Source organism: Taudactylus pleione, unplaced genomic scaffold, assembly GCF_031769625.1.
Source record: "Taudactylus pleione unplaced genomic scaffold, aTauple2 ptg000781l, whole genome shotgun sequence".
Classification (NCBI taxonomy): Eukaryota; Metazoa; Chordata; class Amphibia; order Anura; family Myobatrachidae; genus Taudactylus; species Taudactylus pleione.
In genome coordinates, this window is record NW_028285183.1 from 4,026,017 (window position 1) to 4,046,560 (window position 20,544).

Consider the following 20,544-nt stretch of genomic DNA (forward strand, 5'->3'; position numbering starts at 1 on the left):
GGGAAACGCCCAAAGCGCAAGCACTGTACTTGTATACTTGTACATGGGGGGAAACGCCCAAAGCGCAAGCACTGTACTTGTATACTGGTACATGGGGGGAAACGCCCAAAGTGCACGCACTGTACTTGTATGCCTGTACATGGGGGGAAACGCCCAAAGCGCAAGCACTGTACTTGTATACTGGTACATGGGGGGAAACGCCCAAAGTGCAAGCACTGTACTTGTACACTTGTACATGGGGGGAAACGCCCAAAGTGCAAGACTGTACTTGTACATGGGGGGAAACGCCCACAGCGCAAGCACTGTACTTGTACATGGGGGGAAACGCCCAAAGCGCAAGCACTGTACTTGTATACTTGTACATGGGGGGAAACGCCCAAAGCGCAAGCACTGTACTTGTATACTGGTACATGGGGGGAAACGCCCAAAGTGCAAGCACTGTACTTGTATGCCTGTACATGGGGGGAAACGCCCAAAGCGCAAGCACTGTACTTGTATACTTGTACATGGGGGAAACACCCGAAGTGCAAGCACTGTACTTGTATACTTGTACATGGGGGGAAACGCCCAAAGCACAAGCACTGTACTTGTACATGGGGGAAACGCCCACAGCGCAAGCACTGTACTTGTACATGGGGGGAAACGCCCAAAGCGCAAGCACTGTACTTGTATACTTGTACATGGGGGGAAATGCCCAAAGTGCAAGCACTGTACTTGTACACTTGTACATGGGGGGAAACGCCCACAGCGCAAGCACTGTACTTGTACATGGGGGGAAACGCCCAAAGCGCAAGCACTGTACTTGTATACTTGTACATGGGTGGAAACGCCCAAAGCGCAAGCACTGTACTTGTACATGGGGGAAACGCCCAAAGCGCAAGCTCTGTACTTGTATACTTGTACATGGGGGGAAACGCCCAAAGCGCAAGCACTGTACTTGTATACTTGTACATGGGGGGAAACGCCCAAAGCGCAAGCACTGTACTTGTACATGGGGGAAACGCCCAAAGCGCAAGCTCTGTACTTGTATACTTGTACATGGGGGGAAACACCCAAAGCGCAAGCTCTGTACTTGTATACTTGTACATGGGGTGAAACGCCCAAAGCGCAAGCACTGTACTTGTATACTTGTACATGGGGGGAAACGCCCAAAGCGCAAGCACTGTACTTGTATACTTGTACATGGGGGAAACGCCCAAAGCGCAAGCACTGTACTTGTATACTTGTACATGGGGGAAACGCCCAAAGCGCAAGCACTGTACTTGTACATGGGGGGAAATGCCCAAAGCGTAAGCACTGTACTTGTATACTTGTACATGGGGGGAAACGCCCAAAGCGTAAGCACTGTATTTGTATACTTGTACATGGGGGGAAACGCCCAAAGTGCAAGCACTGTACTTGTACACTTGTACATGGGGGGAAACGCCCAAAGTGCAAGCACTGTACTTGTACATGGGGGGAAACGCCCACAGCGCAAGCACTGTACTTGTACATGGGGGAAACGCCCACAGTGCAAGCACTGTACTTGTATACTTGTACATGGGGGGAAACGCCCAAAACACAAGCACTGTACTTGTACATGGGGGAAACGCCCAAAGCGCAAGCACTGTACTTGTATACTTGTACATGGGGGGAAACGCCCAAAGCGCAAGCACTGTACTTGTATACTTGTACATGGGGGAAACGCCCAAAGCGCAAGCACTGTACTTGTATACTTGTACATGGGGGAAACGCCCAAAGCGCAAGCACTGTACTTGTATACTTGTAATTGGGGAGAAACGCCCAAAGCGCAAGCACTGTACTTGTATACTTGTACATGGGGGGAAACGCCCAAAGCGCAAGCACTGTACTTGTACATGGGGGGAAACGCCCAAAGCGCAAGCACTGTACTTGTATGCTTGTACGTGGAGGGAAACGCCCAAAGCGCAAGCACTGTACTTGTATACTTGTACATGGGGGGAAACGCCCAAAGCGCAAGCACTGTACTTGTATACTGGTACATGGGGGGAAACGCCCAAAGCGCAAGCACTGTACTTGTATACTGGTACATGGGGGGAAACGCCCAAAGCACAAGCACTGTACTTTTATACTTGTACATGGGGGAAATGCCCAAAGCGCAAGCACTGTACTTGTATACTTGTAATTGGGGGGAAACGCCCAAAGCGCAAGCACTGTACTTGTATACTTGTACATGGGGGGAAACGCCCAAAACACAAGCACTGTACTTGTACATGGGAGAAACGCCCAAAGCGCAAGCACTGTACTTGTATACTTGTACATGGGGGGAAACGCCCAAAGCGCAAGCACTGTACTTGTATACTTGTACATGGGGGAAACGCCCAAAGCGCAAGCACTGTACTTGTATACTTGTACATGGGGGAAACGCCCAAAGCGCAAGCACTGTACTTGTATACTTGTAATTGGGGAGAAACGCCCAAAGCGCAAGCACTGTACTTGTATACTTGTACATGGGGGGAAACGCCCAAAGCGCAAGCACTGTACTTGTACATGGGGGGAAACGCCCAAAGCGCAAGCACTGTACTTGTACATGGGGGGAAACGCCCAAAGCGCAAGCACTGTACTTGTATGCTTGTACATGGGGGGAAACGCCCAAAGCGCAAGCACTGTACTTGTACATGGGGGGAAACGCCCAAAGCACAAGCACTGTACTTGTATGCTTGTACGTGGGGGGAAACGCCCAAAGCGCAAGCACTGTACTTGTATACTTGTACATGGGGGGAAACGCCCAAAGCGCAAGCACTGTACTTGTACATGGGGGGAAACGCCCAAAGCGCAAGCACTGTACTTGTATACTGGTACATGGGGGGAAACGCCCAAAGTGCAAGCACTGTACTTGTACACTTGTACATGGGGGGAAACGCCCAAAGTGCAAGCACTGTACTTGTACATGGGGGGAAACGCCCACAGCGCAAGCACTGTACTTGTACATGGGGGAAACGCCCAAAGCACAAGCACTGTACTTGTATACTTGTACATGGGGGGAAACGCCCAAAGCGCAAGCACTGTACTTGTATACTGGTACATGGGGGGAAACGCCCAAAGTGCACGCACTGTACTTGTATGCCTGTACATGGGGGGAAACGCTCAAAGCGCAAGCACTGTACTTGTATACTGGTACATGGGGGGAAACGCCCACAGCGCAAGCACTGTACTTGTACATGGGGAGAAACGCCCAAAGCGCAAGCACTGTACTTGTATACTTGTACATGGGGGGAAACGCCCAAAGCGTAAGCACTGTACTTGTACATGGGGGAAACGCCCAAAGCGCAAGCTTTGTACTTGTATACTTGTACATGGGGGGAAACGCCCAAAGCGCAAGCACTGTACTTGTATACTTGTACATGGGGGGAAACGCCCAAAGCGCAAGCACTGTACTTGTATACTTGTACATGGGGGAAAAGCCCAAAGCGCAAGCACTGTACTTGTATACTTGTACATGGGGGAAACGCCCAAAGCGCAAGCACTGTACTTGTACATGGGGGGAAATGCCCAAAGCGTAAGCACTGTACTTGTATACTTGTACATGGGGGGAAACGCCCAAAGCGTAAGCACTGTATTTGTATACTTGTACATGGGGGGAAACGCCCAAAGTGCAAGCACTGTACTTGTACATGGGGGAAACGCCCAAAGTGCAAGCACTGTACTTGTACATGGGGGGAAACGCCCACAGCGCAAGCACTGTACTTGTACATGGGGGGAAACGCCCACAGTGCAAGCACTGTACTTGTATACTTGTACATGGGGGGAAACGCCCAAAGCACAAGCACTGTACTTGTACATGGGGGAAACGCCCAAAGCGCAAGCACTGTACTTGTATACTTGTACATGGGGGGAAACGCCCAAAGCGCAAGCACTGTACTTGTATACTTGTACATGGGGGAAACGCCCAAAGCGCAAGCACTGTACTTGTATACTTGTACATGGGGGAAACGCCCAAAGCGCAAGCACTGTACTTGTATACTTGTAATTGGGGAGAAACGCCCACAGTGCAAGCACTGTACTTGTATACTTGTACATGGGGGGAAACGCCCAAAGCACAAGCACTGTACTTGTACATGGGGGAAACGCCCAAAGCGCAAGCACTGTACTTGTATACTTGTACATGGGGGGAAACGCCCAAAGCGCAAGCACTGTACTTGTATACTTGTACATGGGGGAAACGCCCAAAGCGCAAGCACTGTACTTGTATACTTGTACATGGGGGAAACGCCCAAAGCGCAAGCACTGTACTTGTATACTTGTAATTGGGGAGAAACGCCCACAGTGCAAGCACTGTACTTGTATACTTGTACATGGGGGGAAACGCCCAAAGCGCAAGCACTGTACTTGTACATGGGGGGAAACGCCCAAAGCGCAAGCACTGTACTTGTATGCTTGTACGTGGGGGGAAACGCCCAAAGCGCAAGCACTGTACTTGTATACTTGTACATGGGGGGAAACGCCCAAAGCGCAAGCACTGTACTTGTATACTGGTACATGGGGGGAAATGCCCAAAGCGCAAGCACTGTACTTGTATACTTGTAATTGGGGGGAAACGCCCAAAGCGCAAGCACTGTACTTGTACATGGGGGGAAACGCCCAAAGCGCAAGCACTGTACTTGTACATGGGGGGAAACGCCCAAAGCGCAAGCACTGTACTTGTATGCTTGTACATAGGGGGAAACGCCCAAAGCGCAAGCACTGTACTTGTACATGGGGGGAAACGCCCAAAGCGCAAGCACTGTACTTGTATGCTTGTACGTGGGGGGAAACGCCCAAAGCGCAAGCACTGTACTTGTATACTTGTACATGGGGGAAACGCCCACAGTGCAAGCACTGTACTTGTATACTTGTACATGGGGGGAAACGCCCAAAGCGCAAGCACTGTACTTGTACATGGGGGGAAACGCCCAAAGCGCAAGCACTGTACTTGTATACTGGTACATGGGGGGAAACGCCCAAAGCGCAAGCACTGTACTTGTATACTGGTACATGGGGGGAAACGCCCAAAGCACAAGCACTGTACTTGTATACTGGTACATGGGGGGGAAACGCCCAAAGCGCAAGCACTGTACTTGTATGCTTGTACATGGGGGGAAACGCCCAAAGCGCAAGCACTGTACTTGTATACTGGTACATGGGGGGAAACGCCCAAAGCGCAAGCACTGTACTTGTATACTGGTACATGGGGGGAATCGCCCAAAGCGCAAGCACTGTACTTGTATACTGGTACATGGGGGGAAACGCCCAAAGCGCAAGCACTGTACTTGTATACTGGTACATGGGGGGAAACGCCCAAAGCGCAAGCACTGTACTTGTATACTTGTACATGGGGGGAAACGCCCAAAGCGCAAGCACTGTACTTGTATGCTTGTACATGGGGGGAAATGCCCAAGGCGCAAGCACTGTACTTGTATGCTTGTACATGGGGGGAAACGCCCAAAGCGCAAGCACTGTACTTGTATACTTGTACATGGGGGGAAACGCCCAAAGCGCAAGCACTGTACTTGTATACTTGTACATGGGGGGAAACGCCCAAAGCGCAAGCACTGTACTTGTATACTGGTACATGGGGGGAAACGCCCAAAGCGTAAGCGCTGTACTTGTATACTGGTACATGGGGGGAAACGCCCAAAGCGTAAGCGCTGTACTTGTATACTTGTACATGGGGGGAAACGCCCAAAGCGTAAGCGCTGTACTTGTATACTTGTACATGGGGGGAAACGCCCAAAGCGCAAGCACTGTACTTGTATGCTTGTACATGGGGGACAACGCCCAAAGCGCAAGCACTGTACTTGTATACTGGTACATGGGGGGAAACGCCCAAAGCGCAAGCACTGTACTTGTATACTTACATGGATGGAAAAATGAAGAGCTGATGCATTGATCCATCTATTGATGGACCACCGCGTCCACTAAATGGGGTTAGGGTAGTTTTTAGGGTTAGGCACTAGGGGGAGGGTTAGGCTGCGAGAATGGTGGGTTAGGGTGAGGATAGGGGCAGAGTCGTAACTAGACTTTTTAGTGCCCTGTGCCAGAAAGAGCAATGGCGCCCCCCCTCAGTTTTCAAAGGGACATAATGCATCTTAAAAAGGGCCATGGCTTCATGGGGAAGGCCAGGGAAGAGATAGGGGAGGCCAGGAGATGCTGGGGATGAAATAGGAGGAAGCTACAAGCAAGAATGATAATAAACAGAAATGTGACAGTCCCAAACAGCGCCCCCTGACCTGTGGTGCCCTGTGCGATGGCACCGGCCGCACTACCCTAGCTACGGCCCTGGATAGGGGATAGGGTACTTACCTGCATGCGTCGGGATTCTCACTGGACTGGTGTGGCACTATAGTTGCCACCCGCCCTGGCTGGCAAAGCCTAGATCTCATGCTCTTTGTTCCCCCAATGTTGCCACTATCAGCCTAGTCTGGCAATGCTAGATCTGGTAACACTTTGGAGGGTGGATACTTGTATGTATATATTATTTTTTAAACATTGTACCAGGCAAAATAATAACTATATCGCCAACCAGAGGAACTATTCTACTTTCTGCAAGGCGCAAGTGTCAAGTTTCTGACGATTTAGGTGCTACTCATATTCTATTATATGCAGTGATTCGGAAAATTAATGTGAACCCCCAACCTTTGCAAATTCCCAGGCTTTGCATCCCGGCCATTGGACCTCATTCAGACTCGCTTGCAAGCGCTGAGCGCTCGCAAGCGGGTCGATGTTTTGGCCCTGCGCACGCGCAGCGGCCGTACTGCTCGTGCGCAAGCTCCGGAGCGAGAGAGAAATTCTCTCGCTCCGGAGCTCACTACAAAAGGGGCGGCTGTCGATGGGCAGCCGCTCTGACATCAGCAGTGATGTCAGTGGGGAGCTTCCTGCTCGATCAGAGCAGGAAGCTCCCTGGAGCTTGCGGTTGCCGAGACCCAACCTTAGGGTCTCGTCGCAAGCCCCGATGGTCGCGATGGTCTTGACCATCGCGGCCATCAACCTGGTCGGTCGCTAAAGCTGTGGGTGGTTCAGAGGCCGCACTTCAAAATACAAGTGGCCGCCCTCATTCAGAGTGACTGCTCGCATTTTGCGACCGCCTCTGAATGAGGGCCATTGTGTAGACTGAAACAATATTCAGCCTACCAATTCATTGTGAACCAGTGACACTACTGAGGCATGAGGCATTTAGTGTCCCATGCCTTAGTCCTACATTTTAAACAATAAAGATTCAATTAGCAACGTGGCAATTTCCGATATGCGTAGGCGACAGATCCTAGTGGATACACTGATAAATGTCTTGTGCTATTCCGAATATTCCCAAGTAACAGAACTTTTATAGATTACAAACAACAACGAGCCCAGTTTTATTACAGGTTGAGTCTCCCATATCCAAATATTCCAAAATACGGAATATTCCGAATTACGGAATAATTTTGGCATGACTGAGATAATAAAACCTTTGATTTTTGATGGTTCAATGTACACAAACTTTGTCTAAGGCACAAATTATTACAAATATTGTATAACATTACCTTCAGGCTGTGTGTATAGGGTGTAAATGAAACATAAATTTATTTCATGTATGTACACAAACTTTGCTTGAGCCACAAAATTATTGAAAATATTGTATAAAATGAGCTGCAGGCTGTATGTATAAGGTGCATATAACACATAAATGCATTCTGTGTGTATATTGGGGTCCCATTCCCAAGATATTTCATTATGATATGCAATTATTCCAAAATACGGAATATTCCGTTATCCAAAATACCCCTGGTCCCAAGCATTTTGGATATGGGAGACTCAACCTGTATAAGCATTAATGGCCTGTTAGATGAATAATCAGCAATAATCAGCATTGATCAGACACTCCGACGCTGCAGTTTTGGTGGCGCCAGACAAATCACCAATGGTGATAATTAAAGAGAAAGACAATTCAAAGCCATTATCACCAGCTGCTGGTTCTATAACAACTTTTAAGTTAATTCCTAAGGTTTTAGCTGGCTTGCAGGGTATACATTGAAGGCTCATACAAAGGGGCATATTTACCCCAATCTGCATTTAAAATGCAGTTGTTGTGTTAAATTTTCTCCCCTCATCGCACTGCAGTAATGAAATGTACCACCAGAATTTATCTCACTCCAAGTGCCGGGTCAGAGCTTGTGTCCTGACAAAGAGATGGAAGCAAAGAGTTCCCGCTGTCAATTTACTCCCAGGTACAGACCGGCGAGACAAATGCACATACATGGCAATCAGTCTGTGCATTTACCGTTATGGGATGGTGGAGGGCAGATCTGGAATATATGCTGCGTTCACCCCTTAATACATTCTGGGGATGCTTACTTCTTGCGGATAACAGATTTTTTGGGGGGGATTTCCCTCAGAATGACTTTAATACATATGTCCCAAAATAGTTTGTGGACAATTCAGAACCTGCTAAAAGCTAGCGCAGAAGTGTCTATTGGCGGTCGCGCGTCTGCGAGCTTATGCTATAAACTCCTTCCCTTGTGTACAAAGTGAGCGCAGAAGCGTCTATTGGTGGTCGCCCGTCTGTGAGCTTATGCTATAGACTCCTTCCCCTGTGTACAAACTGAGCGCAGAAGTGTCTATTGGCGGTCGCCCGTCTGTGAGTTTATGCTATAAACTCCTTTCCTTGTGTACAAAGTGAGCGCAGAAGTGTCTATTGGCGGTCGCCCGTCTGTGTGTTTATGCTATAAACTCCTTCCCCTGTGTACAAAGTGAGCGCAGAAGTGTCTATTGGCGGTCGCCCGTCTGCGAGCTTATGCTATAAACTCCTTCCCTTGTGTACAAAGTGAGCGCAGAAGTGTCTATTGGCGGTCGCCCGTCTGCGAGCTTATGCTATAAACTCCTTCCCTTGTGTACAAAGTGAGCACAGAAGAGGCTATTGGCGGTCGCCCGTCTGTGAGTTTATGCTATAGACTCCTTCCCCTATGTACAAAGTGAGCGCAGAAGCGTCTATTGGCGGTCGCCCATCTGCGAGTTTATGCTATAGACTCCTTCCCCTATGTACAAAATGAGCGCAGAAGCGTCTATTGGCGGTCGCCCATCTGCGAGTTTATGCTATAGACTCTTTCCCCTATGTACAAAGTGAGCGCAGAAGCGTCTATTGGCGGTCGCCCATCTGCGAGTTTATGCTATAGACTCCTTCCCTTGTGTACATCCGTGCAGCCGCTGTAATACCAATTGGTGCGTCCTTAGATGCCACCATCCGTCGCACCATCGAATCTTGCACCAGCCGTATGTCAGCTGTGCATCTTGGAATGCAGCCACTTGTATTGACACGCCCATGAAAATACCATAACACACTCACTATTATTATTATTATTACTAGCATCTCCCAGTCACCACCCAGGAATGCTCGTTAGTACAGTCTTAAAGTATGGGCACACTGGGCAGCTAGGGGCCCTCAAGCAGAGATGGGCTGGTGCCTCCGGAGCTTCTGGGCAGGATTCTGGACCTGCCTCCGTGCCTGCAGCCAGACAGTGAATGGCTGTCAGTATGCGGATTGGTGAATGGCTGGAGCTATCCACCAATCAGGGTGCTGACAGCCATTAACGTATGGAAGCATGTAGAGAGATGGCGCGGGATCGCAGGAGGGCTAAGTTATGATTTATTTTGTTTAATTGTGGTCTAATTTTTTGTAATTTGTGTGTGTGGTGGAGGACGATTGTCAGATCTTGGGTCTGCTCTTTCTAATTGGGGGGGTGATGTTTGGGGATCCGATCTGGGGTCTGATTTTATTAGGGGGGAGGGGGTATCTGACTGTAGGGCCTCAGTGTAATGCTTTGCCCAAGGCCTACAATATTGTTACGATGGCCCTGACGCGTCATCCGTTGCGTACCCCCCTGTGCCCGGAGAGAGTGCACTGGGCCAGCCTCCAGCATGACAACAACGGGGACATGAAACGCGGTCATGCCCCAGAAACAGAACAAATCTGGCCAATCCTTGGCATGTGAGATGGGTATAGAGGTCCTGCAGCGGGTGTCAACACCCGTTGTGATGCCCATCACTCTTCCACAACATCTCTGATACCTTTTGAATCGATGGCAGCAGCACCATTGTAACTACACTCTCTGTATCGCATGTGCCGGAGGAGTTTTCAATTGCAAAAAAATCGCTCAACTACGTAACCATCGGCATTGCGTGCGGACTGCCTGCGACTCAGAATCAGCCCGTATAAGTACTTAGACAGTTTGGGGCTGTGATTTTTTTCTCTACATTATTTTTCAGACAGAAAAAAGTAAACTCTGTTTTCTTTTGTGTGAAATGTGCTACCTGAGCCGCCTAGATGCGCGGTCTGCGCCTGGCTCCCTGCTAGTTGTAGTGCTCAGTCTGATGCTGGGTACACACTGGAGCGACGGGCATTCGTTCCGACAACGGAACAAATGCCTGTCAATAGTGGTTGTGCGTCCACACTAGACGACTTTAATGAACGATGGAGCGATCAGCATAACATCACTCATTAACAATGCACTGGCCACTAGAGATATCGCTAGGTTTGATGTGCAACACAACAATCCTGGCGACCGTCGCTAGCGACTGGGGGTGCGCGCAATCATGCGTACACATTGAGCGATGTAGGCGATATATTGTTACGAAACTGCACATCGGCCCAACATCGCTCCAGTGTATACCTACCTTGAGAGTGACAGGTACTGAGAAAGGTTAGATCGTAAGCATGTGATACAAATTACTTTTGCAATACAAATGTAAGTAAAATGTATACTTTTTGATACTTACGCTAAGAACTTCGGTTAAAAATATAAGTTTGGAATGTGTAATAGATAACAATACATCTCCCTATTGTATAACTGTGCGGGTAACTAATCTTTCTCTGATTAGACAAGCGTGATTGTGAACAGTGTGGGCAAAGATCTTGACCTTGACAACGGAGGAGCATCGAAAGCTCTGTCCGATAGGGCTGGGAAAAATCTGCAAAGTCGCCTGTCGATAGCGAGCTCTGGAGCCAAGGTGGAAGACGGATCTGTGTTTGTAACTGAGGGCTGCAACTTGTCCTGTGACATCGTTATTCATGTTGTGGTCCCGAGATGGGACCAGGGGAAAGGTCCAGCAGAGAAGGTAACATTATTTAATTCAAGACCAACTTCAGTTCAGGAAATATGAGATGTGGTATCACCCTGTGCTGCTAATTATTATCAGGATCTCCTGTAAATTCATTCTTACTTTCAAATCACAAGAATAAGAGAAATTGAGCATTATCAATAACAGGCTGGAATCAGAGTTGTACGCAAACCCCATGGTTTACATACAACTCCAATGTTTGAAGATGTCTCCACACTCTATTTTCTAGGTACATAGTGGTCAGATATATGGCGGTATCTCTCCACACTCTATTCTCTAGGTACATAGTAGTCAGATATATGGCAGGATGTCTCCACACTCAATTCTCTAGGTACATAGTGGTCAGATATATGGCGGGATGTCTCCACACTCTATTCTCTAGGTACATCATGGTCAGATATATGGCGGTATATCTCCACACTCTATTCTCTAGGTACATAGTGGTCAGATATATGGCGGTATGTCTCCACACTCTATTATCTAGGTACATAGGGCCTGATTCAGACCCACTCGCGAGCGGCTGTCCGCTCGCAAGTGGGTCGATGTTATGGACTGAGCATGCGCACGACGGAGGGAGCTCCGTCGTGCGCATGCGCCAGACGCGACGAGCGAAGGAAAGTCCTTCGCTCGTTGTGTCCGATCAAAGGGGGCGTGCTGTCAATGTTGATTGACAGCACGCCCCCTTTGGTGGGCGTGCCGGGGGCGTGCCTCCCTGACGGGGGCGTTCCCACGGGAACGCCTCCCGTCAGAAGCCGGCCCACTGACATCACTAGTGATGTCAGTGGGAGTGATTTTGGCTCTGATAGAGCCAAAATCACTCCGGAGCTTGCGGTTGAAAACCTCAACCGCAGGCTCCGGCTCGCAAATTCGATGGTCGCGATGGTCTCGACCATCGCGACCATCACAATGCACGCTCGTATAGCCTGTGGGTGGTGACCCACAGCTATACGAGCATCCAGGAGGACGCTCCATGAAAATGGAGCCCGGCCCTCATTCAGAGCGTGCGCTCTGCTCAGAGCGTACGGCTCTGAATGAGGGCCATAGTGGTCAGATATATGGCAGTATGTCTCCACACTCTATTCTCTAGGTACATAGTGGTCAGATATATGGCGGGATATCTCCACACTCTATTCTCTAGGTACATCATGGTCAGATATATGGCGGTATATCTCCACACTCTATTATCTAGGTACATAGTGGTCAGATATATGGCGGTATGTCTCCACACTCTATTCTCTAGGTACATAGTGGTCAGATATATGGCGGTATCTCTCCACACTCTATTCTCTAGGTACATAGTAGTCAGATATATGGCGCTATGTCTCCACACTCTATTCTCTAGGTACATAGTGGTCAGATATATGGCGGGATGTCTCCACACTCTATTATCTAGGTTCATCATGGTCAGATATATGGCGGTATGTCTCCACACTCTATTATCTAGGTACATCATGGTCAGATATATGGCAGGATGTCTCCACACTCTATTCTCTACGTACATCATGGTCAGATATATGGCGGTATGTCTCCACACTCTATTCTCTAGGTACATAGTGATCAGATATATGGCGGGATGTCTCCACACTCTATTATCTAGGTACATCATGGTCAGATATATGGCAGGATGTCTCCACACTCTATTCTCTAGGTACATCATGGTCAGATATATGGCGGTATCTCTCCACACTCTATTCTCTAGATACATAGTGGTCAGATATATGGCGGTATGTCTTCACACTCTATTCTCTAGGTACATCATGGTCAGATATATGGCGCTATGTCTCCACACTCTATTCTCTAGGTACATAGTGGTCAGATATATGGCGGGATGTCTCCACACTCTATTATCTAGGTTCATCATGGTCAGATATATGGCGGTATGTCTCCACACTCTATTATCTAGGTACATCATGGTCAGATATATGGCAGGATGTCTCCACACTCTATTCTCTACGTACATCATGGTCAGATATATGGCGGTATGTCTCCACACTCTATTCTCTAGGTACATAGTGGTCATATATATGGCGGGATGTCTCCACACTCTATTATCTAGGTACATCATGGTCAGATATATGGCGGTATGTCTCCACACTCTATTCTCTAGGTACATCATGGTCAGATATATGGCGGTATCTCTCCACACTCTATTCTCTAGATACATAGTGGTCAGATATATGGCGGTATGTCTTCACACTCTATTCTCTAGGTACATAGTGGTCAGATATATGGCGGTATGTCTCCACACTCTGGCCCTCATTCAGAGGCGGTCGCAAAAAGCGATCGCTCTCTCTGAATGAGGGCGGCCGCTTAAGTTTTTAAGTGCGGTCTCCTGGTCGCTAGCTAAGCTGTGGGTTACCACCCACAGCTTTAGCGAGCAACCAGGTTGATGGTCGCGATGGTCAAGACCATCGCGGCCATCGGGGCTTGCAACGAGACCCTAAGGTTGGGTCTCAGCAACTGCAAGCCCCAGGGAGCTTCCTGCTCTGATCGAGCAGGAAGCTCCCCACTGACATCATTGCTGATGTCAGTGGGGCCGCCTCCAAACGACAAGCGTTCCGTCGGGAACACCTCCGTTTGGCCGACCACCCCCCGGCCCGCCTCCCAAATGGGGCGAGCTGTCAATCTCCATCGACAGCTCGCCCCCTTTGATGCGAGACCCGTAGCAACGGAGCGCCTGTCGCTAGCCGGGTCTCGCGCATGCGCACATCAGAGCCGGCTCCGACGTGTGCATGCCCAGTGGGCAAACATCGACCCGGTTGCCAGCGCTCAGCGCTTGCGACCGGGTCTGAATGAGCTCCTCTATTCTCTAGGTACATAGTGGTCAGATATATGGCGGTATGTCTCCACACTCTGGAAGTCATTCAGACTCGGTCTGATAGAGCAGGAAGCTCCCCACTGACATCACTGATGATGTCAGTGGGGCCGCCCCCAAACGGCAGGCGTTCCTTCGGGACCGCCTCCGTTTGGCCAGGCACGCCCCCTGCTCGCCCACCAAACGGGGCGAGCTGTCACTCACCATCGACAGCTCGCCCCGTTTGCTACGAGACCCGGAGTGATGGAGTGCCCGCCGCTAGCCGGGTCTCACGCATGCGCACAACGGAGCCGGCTCCGTCGTGCGCATGCCCAGTGGGGAACCATCAACCCGGTTGCGAGCGCTCAGTGCTTGCGACCGAGTCTGAATGACTTCCAGAGTGTGGAGACATACCGCCATATATCTGACCACTATGTACCTAGAGAATAGAGGAGCTCATTCAGACCCGGTCGCAAGCGCTGAGCGCTCGCAACCGGGTCGATGGTTCCCCACTGGGATTGCGCACGACGGAGCCGGCTCCGTTGTGCGCATGCGTGAGACCCGGCTAGCGACGGGCGCTCCATCACTCCGGGTCTCGTAGCAAACGGGGCGAGCTATCGATGGTGAGTGACAGCTCGCCCCGTTTGGTGGGCGGGCAGGGGGCGTGCCTGGCCAAACAGAGGCGTTCCCGAAGGAACACCTGCCGTTTGGGGGCGGCCCCACTGACATCATCAGTGATGTCAGTGGGGAGCTTCCTGCTCTATCACAGCAGGTAGCTCCCTGGGGCTTACGAGAGCCCAGACCCAACCTTAGGGTCTGGTCGTAAGCCCGGATGGTCGCAATGGTCTTGACCATCGCGGCCATCACCCATGTCGGTTGCTAGAGCTGTGGGAGTTAACCCACAGCTTAGCGATCGACAAGGAGGCGGCACTTACAAAAGTAAGTGGCCGGCCTCATTCAGAGCGATCGCTTGCAGCAAGCGATCGCCTCTGAATGAGGTCCTCTATTCTCTAGGTACATAGTAGTCAGATATATAGCGTTATGTCTCCACACTCTATTCTCTAGGTACATAGTAGTCAGATATATGGCGGTATGTCTCCACACTCTATTCTCTAGGTACATAGTGGTCAGATATATGGCGGTATGTCTCCACACTCTGGCCCTCATTCAGAGCCGGACGCTCTGAGCAGAGCGCTCGCTCTGAATGAGGGCCGTCCTCCATAAAAATGGAGCGTCCTCCTGGACGCTCGTATAGCTGTGGGTCACCACCCACAGCACATACGAGCGTGCAGGATGATGGTCGCGATGGTCTTGACCATCGCGACCATCGCCAGTGCGACCAGAAGCCTGTGGTCGGGTTTTTCGACCACAAGCCCTGGAGTGATTTTGGCTCTATCAGAGCCAAAATCACTCCCACTGACATCACTAGTGATGTCAGTGGGGCCGGCTTCTGACGGTAGGCGTTCCCTTGGGAACGCCTCCATCTGGGAGGCACGCCCCCGGCACGCCCACCAAAGGGGGCGTGCTGTCAGTCAACATCGACAGCACGCCCCCTTTGATCAGACCCAACGAGCGAAGGAAAGTCCTTCGCTCGTCGCGTCTGGCGCATGCGCACGACGGAGCTCCCTCCGTCGTGCGCATGCGCAGTGCACACCATCGACCCACTTGCGAGCGGACAGCCGCTTGCGAGTGGGTCTGAATGAGGCCCTCTATTCTCTAGGTACATAGTGGTCAGATATATGGCGGTATGTCTCCACACTCTATTCTCTAGGTACATAGTGGTCAGATATATGGCGGGATGTCTCCACACTCTATTCTCTAGGTACATAGTGGTCAGATATATCGCGGTATGTCTCCACACTCTATTTTCTAGGTACGTAGTGGTCAGATATATGGCGGTATGTCTCCACACTCTATTCTCTAGGTACATAGTGGTCACTTATATGGCGGTATGTCTCCACACTTTATTCTCTAGGTACATAGTGGTCAGATATATGGCAGTATGTCTCCACACTCTATTCTCTAGGTACATAGTGGTCAGATATATGGCAGTATGTCTCCACACTCTATTCTCTAGGTATATAGTGGTCAGATATATGGCAGTATGTCTCCACACTCTATTCTCTAGGTACATAGTGGTCAGATATATGGCAGTATGTCTCCACACTCTATTATCTAGGTACATAGTGGTCAGATATATGGCAGTATGTCTCCACACTCTATTATCTAGGTACATAGTGGTCAGATATATGGCGGTATGTCTCCACACTCTATTCTCTAGGTACATAGTGGTCAGATATATGGCAGTATGTCTCCACACTCTATTCTCTAGGTACATAGTGGTCAGATATATGGCAGTATGTCTCCACACTCTATTCTCTAGGTATATAGTGGTCAGATATATGGCAGTATGTCTCCACACTCTATTATCTAGGTACATAGTGGTCAGATATATGGCAGTATGTCTCCACACTCTATTCTCTAGGTATATAGTGGTCAGATATATGGCAGTATGTCTCCACACTCTATTATCTAGGTACATAGTGGTCAGATATATGGCAGTATGTCTCCACACTCTATTATCTAGGTACATAGTGGTCAGATATATGGCGGTATGTCTCCACACTCTATTCTCTAGGTACATAGTGGTCAGATATATGGCAGTATGTCTCCACACTCTGGACCTCATTCAGAGTCGGTCGAAGCGGCCGCACGGTCGTACGGGAAAAGGGGCCGGATATGCAAATGATTCCCTCGCAAGTTGCGTCCCTAAGTTTGGATCGTTAGCTGGCCGACCAAGGGGAGGAAGCGGTCGGAAGACAAAAAAATACGCCCCCTTCTCGTAAGCATTGCACATCATCTCCGGGCATATAAGGATTAATCGAGACCATCGTGAACCATCGGAACTGGTCGTACCCTCTCTTAAGCTCTACGATCATGTCAGTGTAAAAACCTCCCATGTCACGTGTGCCATGACGCTACTTTGTTAATTATGCACTCCCATAAAACGCCGTTCGCATAATTAGGCACGCCTGCGTTCGGATCTCCACTCCCCCGTTTTCAAGCACCTTCCCCTGTTACCACCCACAAACGCCTCATCCTGTCACTCAAACTACCGACCTGGCTGTGTTCAAGGAGAGAGAAATTTCTGATCGTAGCGGCTAGTTTGCGCACACGCATTGCGAACTTTACGCATGCGCAGTATAGCGAACATCGACCGTGCGGCCGCTTCGACCGACTCTGAATGAGGTCCTCTATTCTTTAGGTACATAGTGGTCAGATAATTATGATGGTCAGATAAATGGCGGTGTTTCAAATTGTATCTGTCTAATCCAGTTACTTGTCATTTCCATTTGCTCCTGCAGGAAAATAAATAAAAATAAATGACAATAAATAAGTAAAGACTATTGAGCGGACACCTTACTAGAAGATCCCATAGCAGGGGCTGAGGAAGATGTTTCTTTATTGGCTCCTGTCTTTATTTCTATGATCTTTGCCTAATAATTATTTTACATGTATTTTCATATTGCATGAACAATATAATAGGGAGAGAAATGATGGCAGCCAATACATTGTTAGATATTGTAGAACAGGTGGTAACTATTCCGGGATATTCCGGCACAATGTTACGCGGTTCTCAGCGTTCGCACGTCCGGTATCCATCATTATATTTACGATGCAATCTATCCTGTATTAGATCTTTAGGTCCATAATAAACGCCTGCCTGACGACCACAGAGAAGAGGGAACTGACATCCATAACGTTCCCGGCCATTGGGACCGGAATTCTGGGATTTCCCAGACATACTGCTGCTTCTTTATTGTTGGATGAGATTCTCACCTTTAGCAGTAATAGTAGCAGCCAGTGTGTGGAAGAAGTGGTTTTCATGCTGCACCCGAATGACACCGAAACTATTCAGGTAAGAAACATTTCTCAGGACTGTTCATAATAACTAATTGCCAAAGAATTGTACTCAGTGTGCTGGGAGTACCCCTGTCCCAGAGATATCTCTTATTTAGGTTGCAAGCTATTGGGCAGGGCACTTTTCTCATATGTATTATTATTTTTATTGTAATTATTATTTATTACAGACACATACAGTATATGGTGCCAGCATAGTCTGCACTTTACAATTGTATTTATGCTGCTCATTTTATTTATATGTATTTAGAGGTACATCAGGACCTGTGGTTGGAAACAATATGGTAAAAAGGTACCTGTGGTTGGATACTGTGAGGTACATCAGCACCTGTGGTTGGACACAGTGATGTACAGAGGTACCTGTGGTTGTATACAGTGATGTACAGATGTACCTGTGGTTGTATACAGTGATGTACAGAGGTACCTGTGGTTGTATACAGTGATGTACAGATGTACCTGTGGTTGTATACAGTGATGTACAGATGTACCTGGGGTTGTATACAGTGATGTACAGATGTACCTGGGGTTGGAAACAATATGGTAAAAAGGTACCTGTGGTTGGAAACAATATGGTAAAAAGGTACCTGTGGTTGGACACAGTGATGTACAGAGGTACCTGTGGTTGGACACAGTGATGTACAGAGGTACCTGTGGTTGTATACAGTGATGTACAGAGGTACCTGGGGTTGTATACAGTGATGTACAGATGTACCTGGGGTTGTATACAGTGATGTACAGATGTACCTGTGGTTGTATACAGTTATGTACAGAAGTACCTGTGGTTGGACACAGTGATGTACAGAGGTACCTGTGGTTGTATACAGTGATGTACAGATGTACCTGTGGTTGTATACAGTGATGTACAGAGGTACCTGTGGTTGTATACAGTGATGTACAGATGTACCTGTGGTTGTATACAGTGATGTACAGATGTACCTGGGGTTGTATACAGTGATGTACAGATGTACCTGGGGTTGGAAACAATATGGTAAAAAGGTACCTGTGGTTGGAAACAATATGGTAAAAAGGTACCTGTGGTTGGACACAGTGATGTACAGAGGTACCTGTGGTTGGACACAGTGATGTACAGAGGTACCTGTGGTTGTATACAGTGATGTACAGAGGTACCTGGGGTTGTACACAGTGATGTACAGAGGTACCTGTGGTTGTATACAGTGATGTACAGATGTACCTGTGGTTGTATACAGTGATGTACAGATGTACCTGGGGTTGTACACAGTGATGTACAGAGGTACCTGTGGTTGTATACAGTGATGTACAGAAGTACCTGGGGTTGTATACAGTGATGTACAGATGTACCTGTGGTTGTATACAGTGATGTACAGATGTACCTGGGGTTGGATACAGTGATGTACAGATGTACCTGGGGTTGTATACAGTGATGTACAGAAGTACCTGGGGTTGGATACAGTGATGTACAGAAGTACCTGTGGTTGTATACAGTGATGTACAGATGTACCTGTGGTTGGACACAGTGATGTACAGAGGTACCTGTGGTTGTATACAGTGATGTACAGATGTACCTGGGGTTGTATACAGTGATGTACAGAAGTACCTGTGGTTGTATACAGTGATGTACAGAAGTACCTGTGGTTGGACACAGTGATGTACAGAGGTACCTGTGGTTGTATACAGTGATGTACAGATGTACCTGGGGTTGTATACAGTGATGTACAGAAGTACCTGTGGTTGTATACAGTGATGTACAGAAGTACCTGGGGTTGGATACAGTGATGTACAGATGTACCTGTGGTTGTATACAGTGATGTACAGAAGTACCTGTGGTTGGATACAGTGATGTACAGAGGTACCTGTGGTTGTATACAGTGATGTACAGAGGTACCTGGGGTTGTATACAGTGATGTACAGATGTACCTGTGGTTGTATACAGTGATGTACAGAAGTACCTGTGGTTGGATACAGTGATGTACAGAGGTACCTGTGGTTGTATACAGTGATGTACAGAGGTACCTGGGGTTGTATACAGTGATGTACAGATGTACCTGTGGTTGGACACAGTGATGAACAGAAGTACCTGTGGTTGTATACAGTGATGTACAGATGTACCTGTGGTTGTATACAGTGATGTACAGATGTACCTGTGGTTGTATACAGTGATGTACAGATGTACCTGTGGTTGTATACAGTGATGTACAGATGTACCTGTGGTTGTATACAGTGATGTACAGAAGTACCTGTGGTTGGATACAGTGATGTACAGAAGTACCTGTGGTTGTATACAGTGATGTACAGAAGTACCTGGGGTTGTATACAGTGATGTACAGATGTACCTGTGGTTGTATACAGTGATGTACAGAAGTACCTGTGGTTGTATACAGTGATGTACAGAAGTACCTGTGGTTGTATACAGTGATGTACAGATGTACCTGGGGTTGGATACAGTGATGTACAGATGTACCTGTGGTTGTATACAGTGATGTACAGATGTACATGTGGTTGTATACAGTGATGTACAGAAGTACCTGTGGTTGTATACAGTGATGTACAGAAGTACCTGTGGTTGTATACAGTGATGTACAGAAGTAGCTGTGGTTGTATACAGTGATGTACAGAAGTACCTGTGGTTGTATACAGTGATGTACAAATGTACCTGGGGTTGTATACAGTTATGTACAGATGTACCTTTTGGTTGTATACAGTGATGTACAGATGTACCTGGGGTTGTATACAGTGATGTACAGATGTACCTGGGGTTGTAT

The 20,544-nt window shown here is 48.4% G+C and overlaps 1 protein-coding gene across 1 annotated transcript in view; it reads left to right on the top strand.

Moving 5' to 3' along the window:
- Positions 1–20,544, top strand: part of LOC148475085 (protein mono-ADP-ribosyltransferase PARP14-like) — a 114,452-nt gene that overhangs the window by 26,545 nt on the left and 67,363 nt on the right. Inside the window, exons 7-8 of the mRNA XM_088457744.1 lie at positions 10,849–11,085; positions 17,580–17,801. Coding sequence (XP_088313870.1) covers positions 10,849–11,085; positions 17,580–17,801 — 459 coding nt within the window. The remainder of the gene's footprint in view (positions 1–10,848; positions 11,086–17,579; positions 17,802–20,544) is intronic.